Here is a 27,614-nt window from a genome sequence, read left to right as displayed (position 1 = left end):
GTAGGCATGTGATGGAGCTGAATGAATTATACAAGGTTACAAAGACTTCTCTCATCTGTACCCCTGGGTTTATCCAAGTACAGAATTGTTGGGTTAGTAAATGTCTCCATTTACATTGGGTGTCTAAATTCCACACAGTGGATTGAGTTAAGCTGGTGTGTGCCTGTTTTTTTTTATGATGCAGAGTAATTTTTAATCCTCCCAGACAGTATGAAGAGTATGTTCCTATGCATGGGGACTTATACACTTGTCAAGGCCATGTCCCTCTGGCCATGTGCTGTTTAATACATGTGCAGAGCCTTGCAGCCTGAGAACTGTTTTGTCATCTTTATGTGGAGAGCAGCTTTTGTGTACAAGACCTCTAGGTTTTTCCTATGGGAATGGGCCGAACTGTTCATGCCAGCCACAACAATGCACAGGGCATCTACTGCCCCCTGCTGGTAAAATTCTTCTATTGTTCAATTGTTCCTCCCTGGAACAAAGTGGCTGAGAATAGATTGTTCCAATTTATTCAAACTGAGATAGGCTGGATCTGTATCTCGTCCCCAAATAACCCTGAAATCTGATTACATTCAATTCCTAACCCCTGGAACGAGCAATTTTTCTCTTGGCCCTCAGCCAGTAGCTGTGCGTGTATGTGTATGTGAATGTGAACATGCATGTGATGTGAGTGCATGTATGTGTGTTGATGTATTTGGGTGGCATATGCTCTTTTGTCTACATTTTTGTCTGCCTGTGTTTTTAGAAGGAGAAGCTACAAGCGTGCATGGAACTGTTGGGAAATATTCTGGGTTACCATCAGAGCTATTCAGCAGACATTCCCCACAGTTCTCAGGTTCATCGCAGAATGGCCTCCACAGGCACAGCTATATTCACCATTAAACTCTTACAGACCGTCCTCCCTCCTGAGAAGGTGTGTGTGTGCGTTTGTGACCAAATCACAGTATTGTCTTTTCTGGTTTTCTGTGATTACTTCTACTCCAAAAATAGAACAAAATTAAGGTTTCTTCTTAACTTCACCCAGGCGAGTGACAACCTCCCTGAAAACATGGCAACAGCTCTTTTCCACCTGTGCTTGGACATGTCATTTGGAAGTTTATTGCCCAGCATGCAAGAGACAGCGGTGGCCTATTTGGAGCAGGTGAACTCAGACAGCCATGATCTCTACAGAAGAGTGACCCGTGTTGCCCTCTGGATGGAATCGACTTGCAACTTCCTCAAGGAAACACAGGCTGAGGTATGAGCTGCATGTCACAAAATTACAGTAGGCAAATGGCAAAAGTAGTTCTCTAGTCCAAAGAAAGGGCATCCTTGACAGATATACAATCTACACTGAGTATCCCCTCACTTATAACAACATTTTTGTCTTCATTCATTGATTTATTTCTCCAGGGAGAAAAGAACTGGTTGGAGTTACTGGAGTTGGCCGACCAAGCTATAGACGGCCTACCGTTTCACCAGCATTTACCCATCGTCAAGGAATGTGTTCACATATGCTCTTACCTGTATGTTAAAAATCTTGCAATGCCAGCCACTTGTTCTGCTGCATGAATATACGTGTTTTGTATTTTTATCCTAGCTTAAATTCTTTTGGTTGTCCATCACTAGATGGAAATTTGATCAGCCCAGTCCCCTCCTCCAAACAGAGAGCCAGAAACTTCTCCTCAAGCTGCTGTCCCATCCCTCACTGCCCATCAAGACGGAAACGTACACATGCGCTTTAAACCTGGTCAAGGTCAGAGCAAGCCATCTAATACAGACAGCCAGTGTTTAAATGAGAGTATGTAGGTTCATATATATATATATATATATATATATATCGGTGTATATATATATATATATATATATATATCGGTGTATATATATGTATATAAGTAGGGTGGAGATGGATAAATTACTGATCTTTGACAGTGTGCTATAAAAAACCTGCTTGACATTTAAAATCAGACTAGCTTTTTAATTTTACTTATCACCGTCTAGAGTACATGGCTACATTTAAAGTGAATTGGAACTCCTGTATGCAAGCACAAGTGAGAGTATAGCGAAAATGTATGATGTGCTCTGGTGTGATTACATACACCCCTAGGACTTCATTGGCATCCAGAATGTGTCGCGACAGGAACCAGCCGCCTGCGGTGGAATCAACTTTCTTATCCACCACAGGGTGCTCTATGAAATAAGTGCTTTTGGGCTCCAGGATTCTGCAGAAAAGGTAGGCAAATATGTATGTACATCCTGTGTTTTTGTAGTAGAAATTTTACTTTTAGACCTTTTGGAGCCAGGGCATTCTGGATAGTCTTTTAATATGTCGGGTCAGGGTTGAAAAGAACAAATATAATCAGACAGTGTGTTTTTAAGTTTATCGCACAGTACTTAAAGATCGGGGTAATCTGTCAGGGATCACAGGTGCCATGTCATTTAGACTAGACGTTTAAAAGTCTGTCACTTACATTACTTGCTAGTAAATGTTTTGTCAGCAGAGCTTTTGTGAATTTGGCAGTTTACCTGTGATCTATAGGTGAATGTTGCTGCCAAGGATATCCTGCTATTCCTGCTCAAAGGACGATTGATGATGACAGCAACAACCTGGGACAGAGTCAATGAGGCACTTCACCCGGTCATGCCCATATTACAGGTGGCGTGCTCTCTATGTTGTATTTGTATTGCAGAGCTCATAAATTGGCATAATGTTTGGAACTTATTACACTATATTTATGGAGCATGGGGAAGTGGTGTATGTTCTCCACAATCAAAACAACTATGATCAAATGTTAATTTTTAGCACTTTTAGACCATAAAGACTGCATATTGAGCTGCCCGTGAGAAAAATTTAGTTATTCTCTCATTTACATATTTTGTGTTATATTGTTTCCTTTTTGGGTGGGAAAAAAAATAACAAGCTTTTATTAATTGTTCAGTTTCAGGCAACAGAGAGCCTGGAAATTCTTCATGAATATACATGAGATTTTGACTAGGCTGTCAAGTGTGATTTAATTCAAGGAGGCCATTCAGAGATGGGCCTGCCATGTCAACAAGAGACGAAATGAAACCTCCAATAATCAAAGTGATGCATATTTTATTTACTGTTGCTGCTCAGTCGGAATTCCCCATTGTTCGCTCCATTGTCTGCTAAAGCAGTCTGAGAATTGCTTGTGTGTGTTTCTGTGTGTGGTAGGGTTATGCCGGCACTGAAGACTCACTGGGAAATTGTGTCCTGCTGATAAGCGACATGTCGGACGTGGCAAGAGACAACACATTTCCAAACACAACCAAGCTAAAAGCAGCACTCCGACTCCTTTTTACTAAACAACCCACGTGAGTCTTTCTTTTGTCCATGTTTGTATTTGTGTCCCTCCGTGTTTGTTCGGGTGTTATTTGCCTTCCCAGATGTGTGTGCATATCAGAGATGACTGTTTGTGTATATGTTTGTGATGGTATGTTTTTTCTGTGTCTGTGTGTGCAAAGTTGTTGGTTATTTTGATGTTGGGACTAAGGTTTTTTTGTAAACAGAAGAAACTCCTGAGAGTCTGAATATTCTGCTTTACAACACGTACTGTGATGGATATGTTACCACTGTCTGTTGCTGTCATCCGAAGTTCTCATCAAGTCATCTTAGCGCTCTGTGAGGCCTGTGTAAGACTGCTATCCAGTCCCAGCCTATGAATATTGATAGAGATGGAAATGAACACCAGACACTGGCTAGAAGATGAGCCCTGGTAAATTTAGGCAACAGCTAATAGATTTGTCTGGCCTGCTAGATGTTTTTCGACACCCAATCACCATTTGAATGTGTTGTTTAGAAAAAAAACCTCAAAACAATCAAAATACCTAAAAGGCAGGTAAGATTTTCCTCCCTGTATTAGTACTCTAACACAGACAAACGGCTTGCTTTGCCACCTGAATAGAGTGGTTTAATGTAGTGTTTAGTCTCTGTATTAAACAGTGTGATTTCAAATTAAATCCAAACTCTACATTTTGCATACATTCTGCTCATTATTAACAGCGTGAGAGTAGCAGCAGTGCAACAAATCCTGCCCTACTTAACCAGGGATGTTAACACAGCCAGACCAGACCTGGATCAGACAGTGATCTCCTCGCTCCCCAGTCTCTTCTGCCTCAGGAACCCTTTAGATATCACACTGGACACCAGCAATAAGTCTGTCCTTAAGGTATAAATCCACATACACAAAAAGAGCAACACACTTGGATACATTTGGATAGACTGGCTGATATAACTGCTTATTAAATGTGTTTAATGGTGCCTAGGTGGAATCTGTGGAGAAGCTGTTTTGTATCCTGTCCTCAGACACCATTGATATCTCCCTGAGAAGATCGGCTGCGGAGCAGCTTTCTGTAGTGCTACAAGGTGAGCTGTCTGTACAATATGCAAACTTTAAGAAGAGCCGTCAGGACTTTGGTGGAGTTGTGATGATGCTTTATATAGGTAGAAAATGCCATTACAGTCATCCCCTGCCTGCAATGATGGTGCAGAGACACGTAGCACGTAGCACCTCAAAATACAGGTACATTCACCTGACCGTATACAAAAAAAATGTTTTGCATTAAAACATGTACATATGTTCTAGTAGAAACTAAAATACATGTATTAACCTGAAATGAGCACAATATGGGTGTCCATGCTGATCTTGGTTCTGGCAGGCTAATACACCACCAACACACCACCAACATTTTCTAATCCTACTGCTTTGCAATTGTCTCCTTTCACCAGAATCACCAGACTTGATAAACAGCAGCTTTAAAAGTTTGTGCGATAAGTAAGAGGTCTTTCCTTGTGGGGGAAATCGTTGCAATGAGTGCAGCAGTGTGTGTGCCCTCCCACCACCATATGTTTTAGACAAGCAGGAGAAGCAAATAGTTTATGAATATGCAAATGTTTATTGTCAGTATATTGAACCGTTTGCTTACTTCCCTGCAGACGCAACAATACACCCAGTGCTGAAGAATCTTGGAATTACAGACAAAGTCATTTCTTTCATTATTGGAAGTGTAAACGGCAACAAGGTAAAAACAAACCTGCTTTGACAAAGTGATCAATGGATGTGTACTGAACAAATTGCTGTTGAAGCCAAATTAAACAAAGCCTGTATCTCATAAATGCAGTTCCATGAGCTCCCCTTTGTGTACATCTCCTCGTTTATATCTGCTCATGTTAGTACATGAGTTGCCAGCGGATGTGGAGGAAACCCACTGAGGCGTGCATGATAGGAGGATGAAATGGTCTGTATTAATACTGTCAGACAGGCCCTGGTCAGCAGTGATTTTTGCCCTCTAGTTACTGCAGCCTGCCTTGAATCAGAAGCCGCTAACAGGGGTAATCGTCCAGCATGTCTGGCTACATGGAGGTGAAGGAACAGGGCCACGGAGTCTCAGCTAACAACTGTGTTAGAGAGAGATGCCTGCAGGTTATGTTTGTCCCAACCCTTCATTGCCTGTAACCTGAGCAATCACATGAGTTGGGATTAGTTTATGTGAAGAGACAGCAAAAAGAATGAGAGAAAGAGAGTGCATTTTTATATGTGAGACACAGAGCAGGAAGAGAATGTGTGTGCTTGTGTTTTCTATGCAATTAAACACTGAGTGCTTATGTTGCTGTTTTCCCCAGAGCTTAGATTGCCTGCTGGAGCCTTGTGTGTGTATCCTGAGGAAGCTGGTGTATGCTGATCCATCTCTGAGGCACAGTCTGGCACATGGCAACCTCCTGCTCCTCACACTGCTCAGGGGTACATTCACAAGACAACTCATTAAGTAACAGCTATACACGTTGTGTTGTGTAGCTCGGGGCACATTTTCAGAAAAAGATGACAAGTCATCCATTGATGCATAGCTTGGGCATGTTGTCACACTGCAGTAAGTGGCATATTATGATGCAACTTGTTGCCATGGAGCTCATCTCAGTATAATTTGAACCTAAATTACCACACTCATAGAAATATGTGTTATTGAGAGGTTTCATATAAAATATGCTCATGGCTCATTGGGGGTTTCCAAACTTCAATTTTGAAATGATTCAAGTTAAGTTTGTTTGTAATGAAATTTCAAATGTTATCATAAACATGTATTGATGAGGTTGAGTGATAAAGTTTATGGTGTGGTTGTCTATGCTGTGTCTTCATAATAGCATCCTTGATATTAAAGGAGAACAAAGGCAATGGAAATGAGATTGCTATCCTGATGAGTTTACTTCTATTTGATGAGATTGCCAACATTGAAATATGGTGAGTTTATTTCTCATTTTTATGTCTGTAAAAGAAATGTGCATCAATATTTTGTTGCATTACCTGTTACCTTTTTTCTTTGGGGTCATATCAGGTCAGACCAATCCAACCTAAATGTGACCCTCACACCGTTCTCCCTACCACTGTCAGTAATACGCAGGTAAACCGATCTGTAATGTTGTCAGGATCAACAGTTAACGTTATTATTCGGGTCATGGTTCTTTAAGGGATCCAGCACTTCATCAATTTAAATAAAAAGAGTACTCTTCTCCCAAATTTTCTCCCAGGTACAACATCCCATTTCAGGCAGCGACTCATCACGCTGTCAGTCCATACTGCTGTGTTCTGCCCCCTTCCTCTGACCTCATGACCCTGGCACCCGCCCGCCAAGCTCTGCAGGTGGCCTGGAACACAGCATGGCATTCTGGCATAGACAACCTCCTTGAAGAGATGCATGGCAACTTTTCTGATGTTACTGAGTATGTTTACCTTATGTTTATGTTTCTTTCTCTTATGCATGCAGTCTGGCGCCCTAACTTGGACCACACTCATCTCTGAAGATCTCAATGACACATCTGTAGCATTTTGTGACTGTATCTTCTATCACAGTGATGAAATCTGGCTGCAGGAACAGAACAGAAAAATTAAAACTGTAGTTAGCGCTAGATTAGGTATCTCCGGGACAACATGATGCCTTGACACAGACTCACAAATTGATAACAATATCAACTCACAAATTGATAACAATATCAACCATTTAAGAGCATGTAATTTGTCCTTCACTTGAGATGAAAATAGGGTAACTATTTATGGGAGAAACTGAACAGAACAATAATCCCGTAGCATGATATTTGAATCAAAGGAAAATCCTGCCATACATAACTCTAATACAATGTTCTCTATGGTGGACAATCTTGTGTTTCATTCGTCTTCACTTACTTCTAATGTGACTTATTTTAAAAAGATCAGAATGACACTGTTTTACAGCAAAGATGTTTAATGCACACCATAGATGGACCAATCCCCTTAGTTTCATACAGATTGCTTGTGGGTGACCTTACAGGTGGCTTTATTTTTAATGTTGTTTTGTGTTATTAAAAGAGAAAAGAAAGTTTCCCTGTGAACAGTAAAACCGTTTTATCTTATCTTATACAGTGCTTTGACTGGGAGAAGAGCACTTAAAGATGGATTAGTCAGTGGAAATTGAGAGGTGTCTTCGTTTCTGTGTAAAGTACAACCTTGCGCACAAGCCCTAATCTCTGATGATATTGTTGTGTCTTATTACAAAGTTTTTCATTTTGTTTTGACAGTTTTCTTGAGTATTGCTTATTAAGTAGAGCTGGCATGATGCCTTCCTCTGCTTGATTCAATTAAAAGACATTCTCGGAAAGCATCTCTCTTTTGACGACTCGTAAATGTCTCATCCCTCTGGATTTGTGATCAAATTGGTTTGTTAATGCAGTCATTAGTATGCCTCTGAGGATGCTACTGATTCAACTCACTTGTCAGCATATCAATAGTCATGTAGTCTGATTTTGAATATATAGCATCCAAACTCTTTTGGAAAATATATATTTATTTATTTATTTGACTTCAGCAATATGTTTCAAAAGAGTTGGACTATGTTTACCACTGTGTTGCATCCGCTCTTTTAACAAAACTCTGTAAGTTTTTAGGAACTGAGGAGACCAATTGCTGTCATTTTGGAAGTGGAATGTTTTCCCATTCTTGCTTGATTCAACAAACAGTTGACAGTAACAGTAAAATATGAATAAAATCAGAACCATTAATCATTAACATTTTGTTCCCCACAGATTTCATCCAGACTTAAAGCTATCAGAAGCACAGGTTTTTTCGCTGCAGGCAGTGCACCTTCCAACTGCACTGCAGGACTGCATCAAGGCCATTGTCACGGCAGCAGGACACAGCTCGGTGACCTCTGCCCTCTCCAGGCTCAGCCTCTATCTACTGATTGACCGACTGGCCCTTCCTCACATCCCGACCCACAGCTGCAGAGATACCCTTCACTCCCTCAGCTGGCAGACGGCAGTGACCAGGTACACCGCATACAAATTCAATGAAAGATTAAGTAGGTTGATATGTTTATAGTCAGTAAATGTGTCTTGTTAAGGTTTATGAATTAAGCAAATGTTGGGAGGATGTTATTTCCAAAGCAGTATGCCTATAATTGCTGCTGCAAATGTTTTCCATGGCTCTTTGAGCTCAATGTGGCTTTGTCTTTTTGTCTTATTTTGAAGAATTCACATAAATGAATAGTGTTAAATGCCTTTTCTGGTTCCAGTGCCTGGTTTGAGTAATAAAGCCTCTCTGACCAAGTAAGACAAACTTATCATGACAGATTTCAGTTTTGTTTTAAGATAATAAAGTTTCTTCCTCCCATAACTCTAATGAACTGAACTTAAACAAATAAAATGTCTAAAATGTGATCGTCAGTTAAAATGAGAACAAGAGGTGGTGGAACCTCTACCCAAGTACATTCAAGTAGATCAATTATTTCAGTTTATCACCTCCCCTCTGCCAAAATATTTTTTAAGTTTAATAAATTTTGGCAGCAGATTTCTTATACTTGTCATAGGTTTTGTGCAATTCATATTTCCACAGAGATTTAAATGAAAATGAAAAATAGTCCTGAGTACTTTATTTTTAACCATGCTTCTCTTCCTCTTGTTTTCTCTGTCTCTTCCTCCCCGCAGGTTTCTCCAGGTGCGTCCAGCCTGTGTTGAGGATGAAAGGTTGCTAGTGAGCATTGTTGCATTTCTGAATGCCTACTTCAAACAGATGAACACGGAGTCTGCGTCTGATCCAGAGGACAGTGACCTGCGTTGGATACTGGAGCTGCTCCTCAACCAGGTACAAATAATTTATACTTTCAGGTCAAGCAGGAAAGCATAACCTCACAACATAATTTCTTTTTCAGGTTATGGCTTAAAGGGGTAGTTGAGATTTTATTTTTTGTGTGGTTGTTGAATATAATATATACTATTTTATTTTGTCAATGTACTACTGCATTGTAGCTTGTCTTTGGTGTATGCGCTGATTAAATATGTGTGTGTGCATCTCTGTTAGCTAATATTCTGGTTAGCAACACAGAGGGTTATATACCTGTAATCAAAGCTTGCATAAATCACACGCCTTCAGACAAGCCAAACATATTACTCTCTCATTACGACCGAAAAATAGTATCACTGCGTACCACCTCAGACCTGCGGCAGAGATTATTTCCTCAGCTCGTAAAACAAAGTTGGATTCATATTTTTGCCCAAGGAGAATCATCACACTGTTTTAGCAGAGAGAGCTACTTTTAGGATTTAATCAGTCTTACCTTGGCTTTCTCATTAATGTGAGTGTAAACAATAAGCCCTCCCCCGGCAGCTAAAGCAGACTCGGATTGTATGCCTGGTAGGGGTGAGCAGCTCTGCTCTGCTTCGACTTTTCTGTAATTACTGAGCTGTTTCAGGAACATCTGTCGCTCTCTACAATCTACTCCATGCGCAGTAAGAAATTCCTCATGTTTGGTTCTTCTAGATCTGAGTTTTGCAGGGAAAGATGTCTGGTATTAAGAAGGAGGTGCTTGCTCAAATACACTTTGCAGCCTCCTCTAAATCTTCCCTTTATGGGTCAGTCTGTTTGAATTCAGCAATGTTGGCAAATTAGAAATTAGATTTTTACCAGTAATACTAATCTTAAGTGAATAATCTCTCTGAACAAGGGGATATACTTTTAAGATGTGCATGCAGTTAACAAGTACGAAAGGCATAAAAAGAACTGAGTTTCCAAAACAATCATTTAAAAGAAGAAGCATTATTCAATTAAAATGTTAAAGAAATGTAATATATAATATTATATATATATATATATATATATATATATATATATATACAGTATATATATATATATATATATATATATATATATATATATATATATATATATATATATATATATATATATATATATATATATACATACACACACGTATACACACTAATACACACATTATATACTGTAAACATAAAATCAAAAAACTAACCGAAAATTTGCTGATGTCCATTCATCATTCAAACATCCAGGAAACCGCATCCCTTCTTAATCTGCTGCTTGGTGTAGAGACCCAGACCTCAACTCAGGGCCCAGGGGAGCCGGAGGAATTGAAGAACCATGTCAGCCAGAAACTGCAGAGAGAACTCACCAGCTTCTTTAACATCTTACTCCTCCAACTTACTCGAAGCACTGACAGGTATGGTCATTCCACCCCATAATATATGACGCTCCGCTGAAAACGTCACACGATATGCAACAGACACGGTTCTTTATATTCAGGTGGTTGTGACTTTTATTGCATGTTAAATATCAGTCCTAGCGTTTTACATCAAACTATTTTATCAAAAGTAATTTCATCATTTTGAAACTAATTTAATTTCTTAATTTACAATAGTAAAATGAGTATTATTTCTTTTATCTGCTTATCCACCCAACAGTAAAGTACCAAAATGAAATACATGTATACCGTATATTTCAGGGGCACAGTTGACCTTATACTGTGTTTCTGCTAGTGATATGCCAAAATGCTATTCTACATTTCTTAATGAAAAACAAATGAAAGGAGGAAAAAACGATAATTAAGTGTTCTTCCACTGTTGGGGAAGTGCTTATACCAGTTCATCTATGATGGAAATCTAACAGCTTTAGTCATTTAGAAAATGAAAATGAATGCTAAACAACTAAAAGCCTGGAGGTTCATAGAAAAGAATTGGAATGCCAATTGTTAATGTTATCTTGTCTTTTTTGTCTCCTCTCTTTTCTGCCTCTTGTCTACCCTCTCGTTTGTCTGGTTTGCTTTTGTCTCACTCTGTTTCACTCTGTCCTTTCCTGTCTGTCCAGGCTATGTCTGGCATTAGCAGGCCCCTTCAAGAGCCAGCTGGCAGTCCGTTTGCTTCAGAGCCTGCGGGTGTCTGACGCCCCGCGTTTCTACGGCCTTCCCAGCCTAGAGAGGACACTGCAGGGCATGGTCAGCCTGACTGCCCAGCCTGGCTGGAGCTCCCACTGCTCTGACCTGGAGCCCGTCCTGCTCTGCTCCAAGTATCTCAGTGGGCTATTAGAGGTGTGTGTGTGTGTGTGTGTGTGTGTGTGTGTGTGTGTGTGTGTGTGTGTGTGTGTGTGTGTGTGTGTGTGTGTGTGTGTGTGTGTGTGTGTGTGTGTGTGTGTGTGTGTGTGTGTGTGTGTGTGTGTGTGTGTGTGTGTGTGTGTGTGTGTGTGTGTGTGTGTGTGTGTGTGTGTGTGTGTGTGTGTGTGTGTGTGTGTGTGTGTGTGTGTGTGTGTGTGTGTGTGTGTGTGTGTGTCTCAAGTCTTTTACCCTCATCAGAGATAACACTGCCAAAAGGAATGGATAAAAGGAAAAACACAGTACTTTCTGAGGAATTAATTAAAATGAAGCATAATATGGTTATGGGATATGAATTGCAATAGGTAAAAATCTCATTGATTAGATATTCCGCACTGTGAAGATGCTGATGAGTTTAATCAACCTTGCCTATTCCATCTGTTCGGTTGTTCAACAGTCCATAAAAAAATAGTGTAAAACGGCATAGACCAGCTTGTGCAGCAGTCCTCAGCACAGTGGTGTTCAAACTTTATTTTTGATTCGGAATGAAGGTCCCAGTAGAATAGACCATCCTGTTTACACAGTAGTTTAATCGTCAGCTTTCATTGACGTCAATGAAGATTGCATTCGGATTGAAGGTTAATTTTCTTTTCAGTCAAGATCTCTGGTGGCCCCTTTCATCTCTGATAACAATCAGATACCTAACACTTTCGTCTGTGTCTTCTCAACCCTGTGACCCAACTCTCACCTGATACTCCTGGTGCTGTAGGACCCTAAAGCCCAGCAGGCCTTGGGCTCCTCTCTACTTCATCTGCTCTTCAGTGCAGCCCCACATCCTGATGGCACATCAAAGAACAACAATTAGTCTCAGCTGTATTCAGCTTTCCTCTGGATGCATTGAGTTGCATGACAAGCGTACAGTAACCACTAACTCAAAAACAAGTACTTTTTCTTCAGTCGTCTTGTCACAAACAGGGAGCAACATGTGATAACACCGAATACTGTACCAAATCCATATAACGTGCAGTTCTGTCAGCTTTGTCTTTGTAGAATGAGAATGAATGGGCAACAATAAAACATACAATTTCACCACAGTGCTTTTTAATACCATATCCCCAATATGATTTGTGTCTGTTTTACACAGGTGATCTCCTCATTTTATGTAGAGTGGGGAGGCAACTCTATGTCTTTCATGGGGAAAGGTGTGACCAAGAATGCTGTCATCTGCCTGCTTCACCTGTCCCATGAAATGATGGTCGAGAACAAGGACAAGGCAAGTGTCAACTGTGTTTATATCGCTTTGGGGGTGATGGTTAGAAAGAAATTAGTGAATAGATGTTAGTACTGACAGTCTGCACTTTGGAAAGCCAGACACCAGACTACACAGTATTAAAACATTTAGGAATGTAACTGACACAATGTTTTTCTCTCTATTTTGTCTGCAGCAGGACTTCATATCCCAGTGGTCTCTGGGGAATGAAGCAGCTGCTGAGGAGACTAGTGCCTCTGGTTTGGCCTGGCTTGTCCCACTCTGGGTCGACCGCGATCAAGAGGTATGGGCAGTGATTAGTGTCTCATTCTCTCCCATACAGGTCCCATACTGTCAAAACTGAGATTCCCATGATTTTTTTGAATTATAAAGAAGGTCAAGGAGCTATAAATACTGTTAAAGTATAAAAGTATGATCTACAGAATAATGCACACAGCCCATATTCAGAAATTTTGCGTTTAAACAAGCTTCCTGGATTTCCGTCCTGTTGTGTCACAACTGTACTATATATAGTTAGAAAGTGCTGTTACAGTCATTCCCCGGCTGCAATGATGGTGCAGGGACAAATAGAGATTAAGGCTTGCTGAAGGAGGCTGAGATGCGTCTGTTAACCCTTGACGCAGATGAGGAAGACCCAGAAATGCAAGAGGGGTGCTTATAGAGACTGCTAGAACAGTATATTCAAACAAACAGTTTGAGAAAGATAATGTATCTTTAACATTAAATCATCTAAACAGAGGACAACTGGAATTCATGCATAATATGGGACCTTTATACACTTAAACATATGTATTACATATGTATATGACATTTAAGTCTTTAGTATTTAACTGTTCACTATTCATTCTTCAGCTAAACTTAATAGTCTTTCTGTCATAAAATTAAGTTTCTACATGCTTGTCGTTTGGGACACATTGAAACCCATAAGAGTTGCACAAGAACTGGCAGACTAAAAGACGCACATGACAGCTATTCACACCAAATTCTCTGTCTGCCTCCAAAAATAAATTCTCACACCAGTCAGTCTAAGAGGTTCCCTTGACAAGGTAGACTCTGTCTTTGCCATCATCAATTTAAAGTAAAGTCTAGTGTTATGAACAGCCAGCACAACCGATATTCACATTTAATATTTCTAACCATAGCAGTCCCATAACGTGAGCAGTTATTCATGTTTTTCTGTGGATATATACAGTATACAGTGGATATATATATATACACCTACACCACGTTTCTTTTCCTCTTTCTTTCCTCACACACCTGCCCAAATTTGTGTCTCCCCTCTCATATCAGGTGAGGTTTGCCAGTTTGGGTTTAGGTGCAGCTCTGTCCTCGGTGCCCAGCGGGTGCCAGGATCTGTGTGCCAGCTGTCAGAACATCAGCGGAGGTCTGTGGGGCACGTTGCTCAACATCCTCCTCGATCAGCAGGAGAGCAGCATGGTCCGCAGAGAGGTACGGAGGTACAATTGCACCTATCAAATGAGAGAGAAGCCAATTTCACTTTTGTTTCATCTATGGTCAGAAAATGTGACTGGATTTTTCTGTATTACCAGCCAAATACAGGCAGATGGCACTGTTGCTGATGCAGTCTAACTTGACCCAGTCTGTGCAAATCTCTGTTTTTTGTTTTGTGTGTCCAGGCTGCATTTATCCTGCAGAACTTGCTGGTGATGCCCATGCCTGCCAATGCAGAGGAGGCCAAGGACTCCCACTGGCAGGTCAGCAGCTCTGCCAACCAATTAAAAAGCTTTTACAGACCATGAACTGTTCTCTCGCTCCCTCTCTTTCAAGTTCTCTCCGTCTATATCCCCTCTCTATTCCTCTCTCCAATTCCTAACTCCCCTCTTATTGAGCCCTGCCGGGTTCAGACCAGAGGTGTTGCTAGAATGGAAGCTCTACTGGGGCGCAGGCCTCCAGCACTCACATCCAATATAATTACATTTAAATCTCTGTCAAAACACCAACAGCATCTTAATTTGGGATGTCATTACTTGTGAAGGGAGCTTTATGTCAGAGGCGAAAAGATAAATGTTATGTATCCTTATCTTGTAAAAGCAAGGTTCGCTGTTTACAAAATCTGATCAAGTTGTAATTGCCAGAAAAAAAAGGGTATCAAGACAGATATATACTGTACAAAGCTCAAATCAGACCCTGTAGAAATAAATAAAGATTGGGGCTACACGGTGGTGTAGTGGTTAGCACTGTCGCCTCACAGCGAGAAGTTTCCAGGTTCGCATCCCTTTCTGTGTGGAGTTTGCATGTTCTCCCCGTGTCAGCGTGGGTTTTCTCCGGGTTCTCCAGTTTCCTCCCACAGTCCAAAGACATGCACGTGTTAGGTTCATTGATGACTCTAAAATTGCCCGTAGGTGTGAATGGTTGTCTGTCTCCATTCGTCTCTATGTGTGCCCTGCGATAGACTGGCGTCCTGTCCAGGGTGTACCCCGCCTCACGCCCGATGTCAGCCGCGACCCCGACAGGGACAAGCGGTTGAAGATGAATGAATGAATGAATGTAAATGTAATGATTTCCATGTGGGGGACTTTTAATAACTAAAGTTAGCAAAGTAGATTTCAGTTTAATATTGGATGTTGAAAATATAAATCTAGTGGAGGTTCAGACAAAGTTTAATCCTTTCTTTCACCACTGTTCCTTTTGCTCTGTTCTTATCAGAATAATATCAGTGGAAGTCATAGAACAGTTTAATGTGCACTCATCTTTGCATCTTTACATTAACTCTCTCATCTTCCAGCACCCATGTGTCCATGATGAGGTGTCTGGCGTGTCTCTGGTGGGTCTTCCAGCACTCCAAGCGCTGCTTTACCACTGTCAGTACTTTCAACATGTGGCTCTCTCTGCCTCCAAATGTTACCAAGGCAGGTACACTTTCCAACTGCAATCTCGTGCTGGTGCTAGCAGTGGACCTCGTTCTCAGGAGAGCAATTCACTTGGTATGTTTTATTTTTGTATCGTTTTTTACAGTGTATGTTAAAGGTCCCATATTATGTTAATTTTCAACTTCATACTTGTATATTGGGTTTCTACTAGATCACTTGTTTACATGTTTACAGAAGTCCTGACAGCTCGTTTAAAGGCGCAGTTTCTGAATACTGGATTGAGCGTTTTCATACTTAAACCGCTTTATATAGCACCTCAACCTGCTTTATAATCAAAAACTACATCTAAATCTCATTTTCTAAAATATGGGACCTTTAATGTGTCATTATGTGCTTGTATAGATTCTGAGACTTCCTGGTTTTGGAGATGCGATCCACCAGCGCCCACTATCGACTCTAGCAGACCCTCAAGCTCCCTCTCCACATCCAGTACTGTGGTCAGCAATGTTTTTGTACCTTAAAAACGTAATGTACTAACATGTTGGATATAAACGGCTGCATTAAGTCAAGTGGATCCTCTCATCTTCATGTTCATTACAGATAAGAGGTTCAGGGCTACACACCCCTAAGGGCCCCTCCCCGTTGAGCATCACAGAGGATGTCCCTGCCAGCAGACTCATGGCTCAAGGTACTAGTACAGAGTTTGTCTTTGTGTATACATGCATTCACAGTAAAAGTTACAGATCATGGTTTAGTTCTTTATACCATATACACATTTAGATTATTTTCCTTTAGTAGCAGAACCTCACTGAATGAGTGATAATTATAAATGAAAACTATTCCCCACATCTGTATTCATGTTGTCTGTCTTACAATTTAAAAAGTAGGACTTTTTTCTCTGTATTTGACCTCAATTGATTGTTTGATTTTGTGGTCAGAGTATCTCCAGTCACAGACAACTGAAGTGTGCAAACCACTGTGTAGGCATCTATTAACTGTCTATTGATGTGTCTCACAGGCCAGAGTGACACAGACACCAGCGACTCAGTGACCTCCCAAGACTCCCGACAGGGTGAGCCCTCAGCTGCGGAACCCGTCGTCATGGTAACTCCGGACCTCATGACAGCCCACTGTGGGCTCCTGACTAACCTGCTGGCCATCCTGCCAGACTTTGCCCTCACTGCCATCCGACACAACCAGCTCCTCCAAGCGCTGGCCAGGTAAGAGGCCACATGCTCAGGCTGCACGAACCAACTCTCCCCTGAAATGCTGAGTCTAAATAGTCGATTGATGGAAAATTAATTCTTTATAGTTTTGATACCTGAATAATTAGTTGTCACTAAAAATACAAACATTTTCTGATTGCAGAGAGGTTATGCCGTGTAAATAAAACACTGAGCTCTGGTTACATATTTTTGTCTTTTTTTATAATGATAAAACATCATTTAAATAAATATGTATGTATTTTATTCAGTAGAGAATTCATGTTAATTGTAACCCTAATACCCTCTAGCTAGTTTCTCACAAACCCACATTTCCCATCATCTCTTCCTCTGCAGTCTGGTGGATATTGAACCCATCGAGACATGTCTGACTGAGCTGAAGACATCCATCGTCCTACCAAGAGAGAGAGAGGATATCAAGATCCAGGTGAGGAACATTGTGATAAACAGTTCTGAAGGTTTTTTCAACTTTACTTTTGTTATTATGACTTACCACAAAAAAACGTGGGTTGGTACAGTACAGTGCTTCAGTGCAGCTCTAGGTTGTCTGAGGGCACCTCCAGATTTTGGCGTGGGTGGAATACTCAAGCTTATGCACAAAGCACACCATTGTTTTTGCAGCTTTGAAAATAGAATATTTTTTTCATATTTTCTCTCACCTTAGCTGCTCATTAAATGTGTGCAATCTGTTTACATGCATGTGTAGTTAATGAATAAAAATGTGTTCCTGTTTGTGTGTGCATGTTCCCAGTTTGTCACCCTTCTTCAGTTCCTGTCCAGCTTCTCCAAACTGCTGCAGTCATGTGTCACAGTGAGCCAGGAGCTCATTGGCCAGATGGACTTCCTGAAACAGCTGTTGACTACTCTGGTCGCAGTGCTTATGTTGGATACAAGAGGGCTAGGTCAGAACCTTTTATGTTAAATTAAAATGGAAGTCGCCATTTTTATTCCCAAAGTAGTAGTCCAATAGCCTGGTTATTCAGTGAGTTACTGCAATCAGCATAATTAGATGATTATCGGTCTTTGTGATTTGGTATGTCACTATTCTTGATCTGAAAAACCATAAACAATGTGTGAAATGCAACTTCTATTCAAACATGTATCCAACTTTCCCTGCAATATGTTGCATAGTATGATCTGTGTTTGGCTTTGTGGCTGTCTCGTGTCATTAAATTTGTGACTCACTCTTTCCCTCTTCAGATGCAGGTACCCGGGATGTGGTTTGTGTGTGCTGGGCAGACGTGTTTATGCTCCTGGCTACTCTGGTGAGGAGGGACAGCTCGGCAGCGTACCCATCTGTCGCTGTTGCGCTGGGGAGACGCTGGCGGACATTTTCAGGTACACAGAGCGCCGTGTGTGTGTGTGTGTGTGTGTGTGTGTGTGTGTGTGTGTGTGTGTGTGTGTGTGTGTGTGTGTGTGTGTGTGTGTGTGTGTGTGTGTGTGTGTGTGTGTGTGTGTGTGTGTGTGTGTGTGTGTGTGTGTGTGTGTGTGTGTGTGTGTGTGTGTGTGTGTGTGTGTGTGTGTGTGTGTGTGTGTGTGTGTGTGTGTGTGTGTGTGTGTGTGTGTGTGTGTGTGTGTGTGTGTGTGTGTGTGTGTGTGTGGTTTATAACCATCTATCATGGGTAAATTCTCACAGTTTATAATAATAGATTGGGTTTTTTGGGAAACATTTAGGTGTTAATTTGAATAGCCCATTGTGGTTTAAGAATACAGATCCTAATACATGATGAAATATGGCTGTAAATATTTATTCTCTTCAAATCACAAAGACCGATAATCATCTAATTATGCTGATTGCAGTAACTCACTGAATAACCAGGATTAGCATCTTAGATATAATGGTGCTGCTTTAATTCGGGTGCAGATAAAAATCCATATTAAAACATTTGTTACATCATTACTGTGTGTATTAACTTCCCTGAACAGATGCTAGGATAGGATAATTGCATCCTGTCCTTATACCTCTACTCCTCCTTCTCATCTTCCTCTGTGATTAATGGCGCAGCAGGGAAATGTGATGAGTCCAGTAAAAGATGAATGCTGAGCCTTTGTGCTTGTATTTATGTCTTTGTGTACTTGTTTATGGTAACTGGGTGTCTGCATACACATTCAAATGATTAGTGTGTTCTCCTCAGTCATGGACAAATATCTGTCAGGGGATTTATATAATGGATTTGCCATTTTGTCTCGCTGTGACTCAGTATGTATTGCTGTGTCATTCATTAAAAGACCAACTCACTCTTTTTATTCTTCCCTGTGTGTCTGCAGGAACATTATCGGTGTGTGTGAATGAGAAGTTTGCGGACCCTCTTCTCCACACAATGGCCCTACAGTTTCTCCGTACAATTTTCACAGCGGAGTCAAAGAGTCTGGGTGTAGAGGTCACAACCTCAAACTCTAAACATGCTACTGCTTTGTCTGACATTGTGAATGGTCCTTCAGCCAGCCAGCTGTGTGAACTGTTACTGCAGGTACGTGGAGGCGGTGGGGGCTTGTGGTAGCCTGTCTAGACATTGGTACACAATGGGAATTGGAATAGATTAAACTTGGTTTCTTTTTTTAAAGACAAAAATTGTATGTGCATGTGATAAAGTTTTAAGGATACAAAGATTGGGATGCTATCCTTGAATGATCACTGAATCCCTCTTGTTGATGCCAGAGTTTTGATAAGAGGACCCTTCAGGACCCCTTGAAGACGCTGACAGCTAGAGCTCTGATGACACTTCTGGCCTGCAGTCCCTCAGCTCAAACCCACGCAGCCAAAGGTAATTCCCCAAACCTCAGGCTAGAGTTAGGCTGCCGACTGTTACGTATTTTTTGAAAATCTAAAATGGGTCACAGTATTGTTGTCTGGTGGTTCCCCGTAAGAAATGTGTTGTTATTTTCTTTACATTAAAAGTCCCATATTATGCTAATTTTCAGGTTTATACTAATAGACTGATACAGATTCTTTGTTTGAGTCTTCAGTTTAAACATAAAAGAACTTGCTCAAATTGCTTTAAAGGTCCAATAGTGTGCCCATTTCACATTATTTTTCTTATGCCGTGTGTCTGAATATGCCTGTATTCACCCTCTGTTTGAAACACTCCGTTTTAGCACCTGTCTGTTTAAGCTTGCCTCCTGAAAAAGCCCAGTCTGTTCTGATTGGTCATTGTTTCTGGGATTTTGCATCTGTGCTCCCTGCGGTTCTACCCCATCATTGCATGACTGCAACAGCACTGGTGGGACTTATTGTTGTAACATCTTAACCTTACTGAAGTCCTGATGGCTCGTTTGAGGGCGCAGTTTCTGAATACAGGCTGTGTGCGTTACTCTATGGATTGACCATTTTGATACTTTCAAAGAATTTATATAGCACCTCGACCTGCATTATAATATATTAAAAAAATACTTTGACATGTCATCTTTTACAATATGGGACCTTTATCTAAAATGTAATACTTGTTTTTGACTGGAAACATTTCCACTGCGTCTGTTTTGTAAAACAACCATTAACAGAAGTTGATATGTTATTATAAGTCTAATTATTATACTCTAGCTATGTTCCATTATGCACTGTAAGTATGTATGTTTTCTTCCTAGCTGGTCTAATTGACACCTGTGTGGAGCAAATGAAGCAAACCCACTCCCAGCTCCACCTGGAGTCTGTCCGACCTGGCAAGGCTTCCCACCGCAAAAAGGTGAGCAGAGACTCTCTGGAAAATGCCAGTCTCAGCATTTCTGTGTTGCCTGTGTTTGTTTTCCTTTGGATATAATAACAAACTGAATTCAACATGAATGAGTTTTTTGATACATATAATGAATACCTGTGGTAGTTCTCAGCAGTTGGTCCCTTTGTTGTTATGGAGCAGTAAAGATGCAGGGTTATGAACATTTCAACATATTGGTTTTGTTTTTGTCTTTCTATGTTCTCAGGAAGAAGGCTATTTAAAGGAAGTCAAGCTGACTGTGGAGATCCTGCGGAGCGCTCTTTACCGCAACAATGAATGCAAAGTAAGCCTCTGCGTCTGCCTTTTAATTCCCCACTGCTAATTGATATTTAATGGAACCTCCGAGTACCAATGTTGTGCCTGTAAATGAGATTCTCCTAAATGTGCATGGCCCTTCTAACATCTCAGCAAGTTTAGCTTCTTAAACCCTGTAATAGCATTACTTATGGAGCATATTAGCTGGTTTCATTTTATAAGTGGCCTTTTCAGTCACCGGTGGTTAAATAGTCAGGGAGGCTCTACTGTAGTGTTTAGCCTGCCATTATTCCCCTGTGTTTTCCTGCACGTTTACAGAGATAAAGCATTTTATGTTGATTGCTGCCATCTGTGTGTGTGCTGAGTATAAATGAGAGTTTCTCTAATATTTTCTACATCTGTAATCATGTACATGCCTGTATGTGGGCCTTAACGCGCACATGCGTGTGTGCGTACACATGTATAATCCATTTGTGTATATAGGTAGTGGCCACAGATGCTCGCCTAACACTGGCTCTCTATGCTCTTTGGCCTTGGCTCCTATTGGATGACCCCACCATGGAGGCGGTGCTGGAGCTTCTGTGTGTCTATACGGCCAACTGCACCACAGGTGTGTGTGTGTGTGTGTGTGTTCATCTGTGTGTCTGTCTTTATTTCTTCCTTCTGTGTTTGTGTAGGCACTGTGCCTGGCCCGTGCCTGCCCATCGCCTCTGTCTGCTGTTAACAATCTGACTGAGTCACACACGCTTCACACTAAGAGCCCCATTGTCCTCTCCAGTGACCATTGAACAACATTGTGGCTCACTGTATCAGACCAGCGCCTACTTGCCTGCCAATCACAATGGGCACAGTGTCAGGATCCAGGGATCAGGCTGCATAGCCGTCTCACTGTATGTATGGAAACCGGTTTCAGACCAGTGGGAGATGATGTGGGGGAAGCACAGAGCATCTCTGTGTTGCCCGAGATATTGGTATTCCATTATGTATGAGATGTATATGTGGAAATCAGACCTGCAAAAGGCTTTTTGAGTAGAGGAAAGGCAAGATTTGTGCAGAGGAAACAGTAGGGAAATTTTACTTTGATAAATGGCTGGTGGTCCTTTGATCTGTTTGTGTGTGTGATGCAGTTGTGCAATGGAAGTCAGTTTCATCAGTGATGGAAAGGAAGTTTCATATGCAACAGTTATGAACGTTTCCGTGTGCGTGTGCGTGTGTGTGTGTGTGTGTGTGTGTGTCTCTTTCTCTGTTTGATTGACACCGGTTCCTCAGTGGATGCATGTGCTCTGATCTAAACTCACTCACTTTAGACCTCATAAGCTCAAGCTGTGAATCACAAGAAATCAGTGAAGTCGGGCACAGTATTTCCCTAAAGGTTAACTGAACAGCAGGTTGTGCTCAGGCTGCATGCAGCCAGGCTTAGTATTACACCATCCAGCCTCAGGCTACCATTTCTTCTCCTGAGACTGCTATATTTCAACTGAATGTTTCATCTCTAGTCTGCCTCCTTCATCTAAAGCTTTGTTTGCACTGCTAGTTCAAGTCAGATTGTTATTTGCCTCTGTGCCACACACATTTTCACAGGTATTTTTGTAGCAGCCCCAAAACTTGCTCCCACAGACAGAAAGTAAAAAAACAAATACATAAAGAATTTTTTTTACACTTGTATGGAATGATCATAAAAAAATAGAGATTTGTAGCAGTAGTGGGAACACCCTTGACTCACGTCGGTGAGGTGGATCTATTATAAAGCAGACCTCCCTCGTCAATTCTGTGATAGACAAGCTTACTTGACAGGTAGTGAGATAACCTCGGGCGAACATCAGCATATGCCTGTTTCTGTAGGTTACCATTCCATGTTACATCGCAGCATGTTAGCATAATTAATGTTGCTGTCATGTTTTCCAATAAGCAATAATCAATCAGTGTCAGACCTTTGTCAATGCTCTCTGTCTGAAGCTTGTTTTTTCAGTTTTAATCTACAGGTGCAGCAATTAGTCATGCCAGTTATACTGAATTTGACTCTGAATGTGATGCCACAAGGGAGATATTTGTATTTGCACCACTCCCTATGTTATCTATTATCTAAATTGTAGCCTTAGCCTAGGGTGAAATAATTTCCCTCCTTCCCAGATCCAGAGGATGTGTAGTTTTCACCATCAGTCAAGGTACTTTCATTGGTAATGAAAATTAAAATTAGAAGATTAAAAACTTTTGGGGTTAAAGCTATTTAATTATTTCCGTGAGTCTTCAGTGAGTCAGATCTATTCATTGAGGACACTGTGTTCAGAGTGTCTGTTGGCTACAGCTGGTTTCTCTCAGAAGCTACATCTTTATTGTTCCAACTAAGGTGAAGTTAATTCTTGGTACAAGCGATCCACTCTTCTTCATTGCTTTTGTAATTTCTGTGCATGCAGCCAAGCAGAGATGTTTTTGTAAAGTGCAGCCTGTCGGGTCAGGCTTTACTTTTGCGGCTACTGGTGTTGCCGGCTGGACAGCCAGCTAGCTTTCAGTTGAACAGTAGCGAGACGAAGAAAAGAGCATTTTGCTGAGTGGTACACTGTGTTTGTATCAGATTTTTTTCTTGGTAATAAAAGTGGCTAGTATAACTGCTAATGGAACTACAGTACAATACAGAGTTACCAGAGGAATCCAAAGAATATTTACGGTTTTGGTTGGACATTTTTGAACTTTAGACTGAAGACACTGCTTACTCACACATCTTTATCTACTTAGGGTCAGGTCGCGGGGGGCGCAGCTCTAGCAGGGGACCCCAAACTTCCCTTTCCCTTTAGCTGTTGGTAATTGTAACTGTATGTCTTATGCAGTCTTGGCCTAAATGTCCTCAGGGATGGAAGTTTGGAAAATATTGAGTATGCCTTTTAAAAATTACCTTCAGCCTTTATCTGCTATGCTTTGTAATTAGTGTGGATATTATGCTCCTGCATTTTACATTGTATGGCATGTGTGTGCATGTGTGTCTGTTGGTGTGTGAGTGATGAAGGTGGTTAAATGACAAACACATCCACAACATTTGTAAGGTTATCTTTGTTACATTCAATTTTGATTAGTATTATTTTTTCAGGTTAATCCAAAAATAATAGGTGTTTTTTCCTTTCAGCATGCAGCTGTGTTTGTGGCGTCGGCCCCGGTGTTGCACCAGGATCTAAAGGCACCCCTAGTAGCTCTCTGATGCACTGCGTCATGAAGCTGACCTCAGGGGTCGCCCCAGATAACAGTGCTGTTCAGAAGCTAGCCTTCTGTCTCTTGGCTAACCTCGCCATGTCCCGCGATTGCAGAGGCCTCCTGCAAAAGGTACAAGCCTGATACACATTACACACAATATTCTGGACAGATGTTGTGTAAGTTAATGTAGAGGACAAGACAGTGTTTCATTGCTAATTCAAAGAAACTTAGACTTAGTGCTGATTGGTTTAGTCAGAGTGTTGGCATCAGTTTTTTTCCCCGGAATGGGGAATCGATATTTTAATTCAATATGAGAATTTATCGTCTTTCAATGGAATTGTATCATGATGAAATTATTTATTGAGATATCCTGATACACATTTAAATTTTCTAAACTGATCATAAAAAACACATCTAAACTAAAATTTCTCAGACGATCGGGTGTGAAATATTTTGAGGGAACATCATTTGAAGCCTGCAATTTTGCTTTACACCACACAAATTCTGCTTATGGGAATACTCCAGTGTAGTAATTCACACAGGAGTATACAAAAATAGGCTTTATCATTTGGTTATTTCATCGCTCAAGCTTATGCTCGCTGGGGGAATGTTTCCTTAACTGTGGAGCAAATGTAAATGATCTGTTCACATGATGCTAAAACTCTGCTTGCTTTTCTCAGAATAATTTCCTGCAAGCCTTCCTGTCAGTGCCAATGCCTAAGGTGGGTGGTGTTAAGTCCACGTCCATAGGTTGTGTTGGTGGCAGCCTACTGGGCCTGTGGCTGAAGCTCCTGGTCAGTCTCTCGTTCGCAGAGGACGGCCAGCAGAGTATTCTTAAGGTGACCGGAGCCCTGGAACTGCTGGCAGACCTGGCACCACACCGACGCCACGCACTGCTCACCCTTCACAATCTCTGCTTCTGCCCTGCCAACAAGCCTCACGTCATTGCCAATGGTATGGAAGGGAAGAAGGGATTAAATGAAATCGTATCACACAGGGCTGGATATGAAAGTGAAAATGCACATTTGTTATTTGGATAGATATATATGTCAGGGTTTTGGTGTCCACAGTGTCATTAAGTGCAGCTGAATCTTGCTACAATGTCTTTAATTTTGCTTCTGTGACAACAACAGACCACAGTGGGAGTTAAGATGCACAATGCATCGATTAAAGAGATATTTTGCTGACTTAAATCCAGCTCTGTGTCATGGTAGTGTGGGCAGATGAACAGAGTTTGGCTTCACTCTGTGGCCGCAGCTTAGAGCATCAATGCTACCTTTTGCAGGGATTTCCACCTCGTAGGGAAAACAAACGGCGTTCATCTGCCCACACTGCCATGACAGAGCTGGATCTTAAAGTATCCCTTTTAAGTCTGTGGCTGTATTTCTATTAAAAGTTCAGACAAATTGTTGAAAAAAAAATCCTACACACTGCCCTTGCATAGCATCACAATTTATTCATAATACTAACGTTTTGGTCCTTCTGAACCTACGTCATCTTACAACATTAATCTTAATGCTCTGCCCATTCTGTGTGCACTCCTGTGAGTGTCTTTCAACAATTACAGTGACATGTACAACCCGTCATATTATATTCCACATATAAGAAACAGAAAAATGGGAACAGGTTAGACACACAACATATTATTCTGTTCACAAGAATATTTCCTGAAATTGCATATCTAATGAATAAAAACATCGGCCTTGCAGCTTCCATACTTCATTCAAAGTTTTGTAATCATATGCTTAACTGGAATCTCCAGTGTACCATATACATATATCTACAAAATCCTCAGACTCCTTAGAGTCGGCCATGTCATAGTATCCAATCATCCTATGAAGGATAGCTTTTGCAGGCTAAATATCCTGTTTACTTATTTTAAGTTATCATACATGAAGTGGTATTTTTATTATTTGATTGTTCAAGCTGCCCTGCGATGACTCAGATTGAAGGCTGAAAAGAAAATCACAGCATTGAAATTCAATACATGTAAAGAATACAGCAGGTATACAAAGATAAATTATTCTAAGATAGATAGATGGATTAAGAAAGAAGAAGACCCACCCACCCACCCACCCTCGCAACAATGTAGGTGGGTTTTTGTTTCCTGTGGAAATATCACATTTCCTGTGTATGTTGTGCACACAGTCTGATCTTAATCAATCTATCATCTTGCAGGAAAAGAGTGAAAAATGTCGAACTAATGTTGCTATGAGTCATGAGGAAATTACCCAGATAATAACTGTGGTGAAACTAGTTAGTTTACTGTTTATTTGTCCCTAAAAATGCCGATATGTTGTGTTATCCAGGTCATCAGTTTCAAATATATTAATATATATATATATATATATATATATATATGTATATATATATATGTATATATACATATGTATAAATATATATGTGTATATATATATATATGTGTGTGTATATATATATATGCGTAAATATGTGTGTATATATATATATATATATATATGTATATGTAATACAGCTAATATACTATCTGTTTTGAAACCTAAGATAATTTTAAAGGGTACTGTTGTTGTAATTTTGAAATAATGATAAATAATAATTTTTTTTATGGTTGACGTTGAAGTTGATGAATGCCTCTGATTATCTGCACATTTTTCTTTCAGATAAAGCCATAAAGGTGTTGCTGTGCTGTCTGAACAGTAAAGAGATAGAAACTCGCTCCATGGGAGCATCTGCACTTTGGGCATTGCTCCATAACAATCAGAGGGTACATACACGCACACACGCGCATCCAAGCACTAAAACTTTATTTTAGTAGGGTATCGGGGTTTATTGGTGATCTATGTCAAATTAAATCCTGTGGTGTCTTCACTCCGTCTGATCCTAAACAATAAATCTGCTCGAAAGCTTCATTGTCCCCCTCACATACAGAAGAAATGACTAACCTTTTTAATCTCCTGATTATAAACCAAAAAATCTCTGCGGTTTCCTGACACATCAACTCTCCCTAATCTGTCTTTCTAATTTCCCCTCAAAGGCTAAGACTACTTTGAAGTGTCCCTCTGTTCGATTGAGAATTGAGGAGGCACGTACCATCTCTAAGAAGGGTATGCATTTATTCACTTTGATGAAGACGTAGCAGCACCTGCCCTGACTCTGAATGTGAATATTTGCATGTCCTATTCTTACAATTGTTCCGTTTTTCTATACACTACAGATGCAGAGGCCAAGCAGGATCCTATGAGTGCATACCTGTTGAAGTGCCTTGAAAACCTTTCCCAGCTGCTCACTAACTGATTGTATTTATATTGTTTGTTTTGTATCATGTTTTATACTTCATACTGTGAATCATTTTTTATATTAAAGTGCAGAGTGGCATATTTTAAATACTGTGTTTTATGGTCTGTGGTCTAGTATTACAGCGGTTATTGCTACTATTCATATAATTCTATCATATAATCATTACCACCACCAAAGCTATTATTATTCATATTTCTATCACCATAGCTGCCATTATTTATGCTGTTCATGTCATTCTAGTATATTAAGATTAAGATATAGATATTATTATAGTCAATGTTAATTATGTGGTTGCTTTGCATCTCTCTCTCTCTCTCCTCTCTTCTCTCTCTTTCTCTTTTCTCTCACTCTCTTTTAACATTAAACCATGCAAATGTGTTCTGGTAGAAACCCAGAATACAAATATGAATGAATAATATGAGACTTTAAACTGATTGCTAATATCAACGTGCTAACATGCTTGATGAAAACACTAGCATATTGCTGTTTAAAAGTTGTAATATTTACC

General features: G+C 40.5%; 1 protein-coding gene across 1 annotated transcript in view; it reads left to right on the top strand.

Annotated features, from left to right (window-relative positions):
* rttn (rotatin) overlaps window positions 1-27,103 on the top strand; it is a gene marked incomplete at its 3' end in the record, with an annotated part of 33,741 nt that extends 6,638 nt beyond the window's left edge. Inside the window, exons 11-49 of the mRNA XM_083935972.1 lie at window positions 746-913; window positions 1,025-1,237; window positions 1,393-1,505; window positions 1,609-1,735; window positions 2,087-2,212; window positions 2,519-2,635; window positions 3,176-3,315; window positions 4,004-4,169; window positions 4,267-4,366; window positions 4,937-5,022; window positions 5,624-5,741; window positions 6,140-6,236; window positions 6,331-6,396; window positions 6,524-6,715; window positions 8,051-8,293; window positions 8,951-9,107; window positions 10,328-10,494; window positions 11,139-11,358; window positions 12,503-12,631; window positions 12,807-12,911; window positions 13,919-14,077; window positions 14,266-14,343; window positions 15,375-15,573; window positions 15,862-15,956; window positions 16,060-16,147; window positions 16,478-16,679; window positions 17,019-17,109; window positions 17,434-17,584; window positions 17,883-18,020; window positions 18,951-19,153; window positions 19,342-19,447; window positions 20,265-20,362; window positions 20,598-20,675; window positions 21,131-21,257; window positions 23,766-23,959; window positions 24,511-24,784; window positions 26,470-26,573; window positions 26,844-26,913; window positions 27,024-27,103. Coding sequence (XP_083792098.1) covers window positions 746-913; window positions 1,025-1,237; window positions 1,393-1,505; window positions 1,609-1,735; window positions 2,087-2,212; window positions 2,519-2,635; window positions 3,176-3,315; window positions 4,004-4,169; window positions 4,267-4,366; window positions 4,937-5,022; window positions 5,624-5,741; window positions 6,140-6,236; window positions 6,331-6,396; window positions 6,524-6,715; window positions 8,051-8,293; window positions 8,951-9,107; window positions 10,328-10,494; window positions 11,139-11,358; window positions 12,503-12,631; window positions 12,807-12,911; window positions 13,919-14,077; window positions 14,266-14,343; window positions 15,375-15,573; window positions 15,862-15,956; window positions 16,060-16,147; window positions 16,478-16,679; window positions 17,019-17,109; window positions 17,434-17,584; window positions 17,883-18,020; window positions 18,951-19,153; window positions 19,342-19,447; window positions 20,265-20,362; window positions 20,598-20,675; window positions 21,131-21,257; window positions 23,766-23,959; window positions 24,511-24,784; window positions 26,470-26,573; window positions 26,844-26,913; window positions 27,024-27,103 — 5,385 coding nt within the window. The remainder of the gene's footprint in view (window positions 1-745; window positions 914-1,024; window positions 1,238-1,392; window positions 1,506-1,608; window positions 1,736-2,086; window positions 2,213-2,518; window positions 2,636-3,175; window positions 3,316-4,003; window positions 4,170-4,266; window positions 4,367-4,936; window positions 5,023-5,623; window positions 5,742-6,139; window positions 6,237-6,330; window positions 6,397-6,523; window positions 6,716-8,050; window positions 8,294-8,950; window positions 9,108-10,327; window positions 10,495-11,138; window positions 11,359-12,502; window positions 12,632-12,806; window positions 12,912-13,918; window positions 14,078-14,265; window positions 14,344-15,374; window positions 15,574-15,861; window positions 15,957-16,059; window positions 16,148-16,477; window positions 16,680-17,018; window positions 17,110-17,433; window positions 17,585-17,882; window positions 18,021-18,950; window positions 19,154-19,341; window positions 19,448-20,264; window positions 20,363-20,597; window positions 20,676-21,130; window positions 21,258-23,765; window positions 23,960-24,510; window positions 24,785-26,469; window positions 26,574-26,843; window positions 26,914-27,023) is intronic.
* Window positions 27,104-27,614: the final 511 nt, after the last annotated feature.

This window comes from Echiichthys vipera, assembly GCF_963691815.1.
Source record: "Echiichthys vipera genome assembly, chromosome: 21".
In the NCBI taxonomy this organism is placed as follows: domain Eukaryota; kingdom Metazoa; phylum Chordata; class Actinopteri; order Perciformes; family Trachinidae; genus Echiichthys; species Echiichthys vipera.
This window is presented reverse-complemented; position numbering and strand designations above follow the sequence as displayed.